At 42.1% G+C, this 3,936-nt stretch overlaps 1 protein-coding gene across 1 annotated transcript in view; it reads right to left on the bottom strand.

Moving 5' to 3' along the window:
• The window catches only part of gys2 (glycogen synthase 2), a 37,298-nt gene that overhangs the window by 15,935 nt on the left and 17,427 nt on the right, over window positions 1–3,936 (bottom strand). Inside the window, 1 exon segment of the mRNA XM_015392299.1 lies at window positions 1,368–1,512. Within this exon segment, the coding sequence (XP_015247785.1) occupies window positions 1,368–1,512 (145 nt within the window).

The raw sequence follows: 3,936 nt of genomic DNA, 5'->3' as shown, positions 1-3,936 counted from the left end.
GGGATGTGCAGCCAGACGGAGATTACGCGTTCTGCTCACTATTTTTATCAGAGAACCGAGCCAGGGAAAAACCGAACCTAGCCCATCTCTGGAACTGGTCTGCAGTTAGCACGGTCTGGTTGTGTCTAGCTCGGTTCAGTTCAGTTTGCTTTCCATTTACACACGATAAGTTATCTCAGTTACTGAGCTCGGACCGGTCTCAGAATGGTTTTTCAAGGGTAGTGTAAATGGGGTATTAGGTGCTACCTATTGGGGAATGCTTGGCGCGTGGGTGGGGGGGCTGATGCAGGAGTTGAGGTGGGGTAGAGGTTGATGAGTTTGCAGTTGGTACTACTTCTCCTGGATCAGCTCAGATTGGGCTGTTTAGCTTGTTTTGGAGCGGCTTCTGCAGGGATGAGGACTAGACGGCGGGTTTTCTTAGGTTAGGGTCGTGAACAGCCCTGGTCTTGGCTGGTGACTTCACCAGTCTTTGGATTACATGTACTCATGTAATCCAAAAGAGAAAGAGTAAAGAAGTATAATCCGCCCCAGTCTGTGCTTTGGAGCTGGTTTTAACTAGTCTCTGCACGGACTAGACATTTATTCACATCTGTAGTTAGCTTTAGATGCCATTAAATACGTATCATAATACATAACACTGTATTTCTCGATAACCTGGATTATCCTGCCTTCTTTATCTGCTTGGATCTGATCTCCTGTCAGCTCTGCAGCCTTCAAGGCTTCAGCGTCTGGAACTCTTGTCTTATCAGGGGACCGACTGGAATCATCCTCGTCCTCTGGGCCCGAGACTGAACTGTAAAACCAGGTTAGGGACTCACGTGTTCATAATCATCCTTGGTCAGATTATCATGGTCACTAACCTGTGTTTTCTCTCCTGTAGAGCTCCCTGCCTTAGATGCCTTAGCCGTTGCTACTGCAGAGCCGCAGATCCAGTTTTAAATTAAAGCTTTTTGAGTAATCTCACTGTATGTCCTGCCTTCCATACTGGATCTCTGTTCTGAGGCATTATAATATATGATTGTTGAAAGATGGTTGGGATTGCCATCATCTTAAAGTGCACCATCCATATTTTTTGCATATTTTAATTTGACCTTTCTTAAGTCAGATGAATGGGTCATGATAAGACATATCATGGAACATAAAGGGATATGGAGATAGAAAAGGTTCTACCATAATCCAACAGTCTTCCATTATGGGAGAGGAACCGATTGTTTGTGTACAGGCTTTCTGATTTACATCAATATAAAATGATCTTAAACATGTAAAGTAAAACCAAAAGACATTAATTAATGAGCAAAGATTTTGACGATTCTGAATCCATGTGAATCAAACCAGTATTTGTATCCATACCTTTTGAAAAGCCTCACCTGGCTTCCTGTGCAGCATGTGGTTGGCCTCCACAGCTGTGATCTGGGAGACCGTCGTGAAAACGTGAGCACAGTGCACTGCTGCTCGTTCCAGGCAGTACCGATGGTAGATCTGCCTCTCTCCTGCTTCCTTGTCAACATTGAACTGCAGCACAAAAGTATTGGAAGTGATTTAAAGCTGGACAATTACAACTAAAACTTAGTAAAAACAGGATGTAAGCAAGTTGCTTTGCTATTAGTTGGATTATTACATTGACCTAAGTCACATTTGGTTTCTGTACATCTATTATAAGCTCAGTACTCAATTTTTGGTTACATTCAATGATGCTGTTATATAGACTCCTGGGACTCTGGGGAAACTTTAGATGTTGGGAGCCAAAACTTCCTATGTGCGGCTTTGGGTCTTGGTTGTTGTTAGGAATCCAGTTTTCGTGTTTTCTCCCTCCACCACCAGGTGGCGCCCAGTTCTCTTTGGCCCTTCCACACACCTGTGGATGGTTGCCTCATTATCTGAGGATTCTTAAGCTGCTGACTGTCGCTATCTTGACGCCAGAGTGTTTGCCAGTTTTAGTTACTCTAGCCAAGCTGTGTTTGCTGAGTCAAACTGAGTTTTTGTCTCCCTGAGCCCTAACCTTGTTGTTTTTGTCTTTGCCTCTCGGCAGGAAGTCATCCTGCAAACTGAATGTTTTGGCCTTCTCCCTCCTGGAAGGATCGTTTGAGCTTCACACCGAGCAGGGGATGCAAACTGGAGTTTGGGCCTTCTCCCCCCGAAAGGATTGTTTGAGCTTCACATTGAGCAGGGGATTAATCTCCACACGAACCGTTCAAGTACTTCAGGAAATTTAAGTGGCAGTCAGCTCCATCGCTCCTCAAGGAACCAACCAACCCTGAGTAAACCCTGTCCACCCTCCAACGAGTCAACCAAATTCTGGAATAACCCACACCGACTGGATTCTGGGAAGGACACCTTTTCTAGAAACGTGAGTCCCGTTTCAGTTTTTGGTTTTTGCAAGTCAATGCTCAATTTTCCCACTGAGCCTGAACTAAACTCTGAACTTCCCTTCTCACTTCCAGAGATGTAGAACATGAACAACTTGGGAAAAGACTTTAAAAATCAATTTGATGTTAAATAACTAGACAATCAGAACCATCCCTTGCCTTAACTACCATTTTTAAAGATCTCTGCTCACCTAACACACACGGTGACAATGCCTGTTAGAAGCCAAGAAACTTCAGTTTCCAACTATATTATTGTGAAGTTGTTCCTACAGACAGTGTGGAAGCAATCACTGAAAACATGACTTTTTTTTAACCAATATTTTCCAATATCTATGAAGGAATTATGGGATGTGTCTGCTGCATGTTCTGTAGGAGTTTCATCTGTCTACTGTAGCTAATTGTGTGTTGGTCAAATTAACAATGTTCCAACTGTCCCCACTCTCCACTATTGCATTTAACCCTGACATTTACCTCTACCTTTACCAGTATATTACTGGTAATGGCTCATAAGCTCAAATCTGTTCACACCGTACGTCTAAATGGACTCCATAACATTAAATATGGAGGTCTACCCCATTAGACCTCCATAATTTGACTGTATGATCTGGTTGAACTGTAAAGTGCCTTGAGATGACATGTGTTGTGAATTTGGCGCTATATAAATAAACTGAATTGAATTAGGACCATAAGGCCCGTTGGTCCCCATAAAGTTAGAAAATATACCAAAAAACGGTCCTAAAAAGATATATACACACACACACACATACACACACACACACTGACTTCCTTTCATATTGCACTCATTTCTATGGCAAAACCCAAACCCAACACATGCCTAACCCTAAACCTAAGCCCACCCCAAGAAGAGTACATTTCCTCTTGGGGTCATTAGTCCCCACAAGTACCTATGAATCCCTGTCATGATCTGGCACTCTGGACTTTTTAGTTTTGTGTAAGTTTTCATTTTGGGTTCTCAGTTATGCTTTGTTTCATGCAGAGATGTCAAGTAACGAAGTACAAATAGTTCGTTACTGTACTTCAGTTCACTTTTTAGGTATCTATACTTAACTTCATTACCGGTACTTATTTTTCTTCCTACTTCTGACATCTACTCATTGCATTTTCAAACAAGTATCTGTACTTTCTATTCTTACATTTTTAAAACAAAAGTTACTCGTTTACTCGTTACTCTTTAATGCAGAGGTCAGGGATTAGCGGATCGCCGTCCAGTGTTATGCTGAAGAGTGCATCCCTGCCGAGATATGCATCCCCAGTCGCGGAAGCGCACCTCGCTCTGTACAACTGCGACTATTAATGAGGAAAACAAATTAAAATATGACCAATGGAACCACTTGTTGTTATATTAATGATATAAAAACGTTTAAATATTCCTCTCATGGGAACAAAATAGTGGTTATTTGGCAGATTTATTTACAAAAGTACGGGTGTTATGAACGACATTAAATCCAAAGATTTTGTCCGAGGTACGGCTGATTTATTTGTTGCAGGTCTCTTGTTATTTACACACAACAACAAACAGTGATAGGCGATGTGAGTTTGGAAACTGCAA

This window comes from Cyprinodon variegatus, unplaced genomic scaffold, assembly GCF_000732505.1.
Source record: "Cyprinodon variegatus isolate N-32 unplaced genomic scaffold, C_variegatus-1.0 Scaffold585, whole genome shotgun sequence".
Lineage (NCBI taxonomy): Eukaryota > Metazoa > Chordata > Actinopteri > Cyprinodontiformes > Cyprinodontidae > Cyprinodon > Cyprinodon variegatus.
Note: the sequence above shows the minus strand (reverse complement) of the source record. Positions and strands in the feature narration are given on the sequence as shown.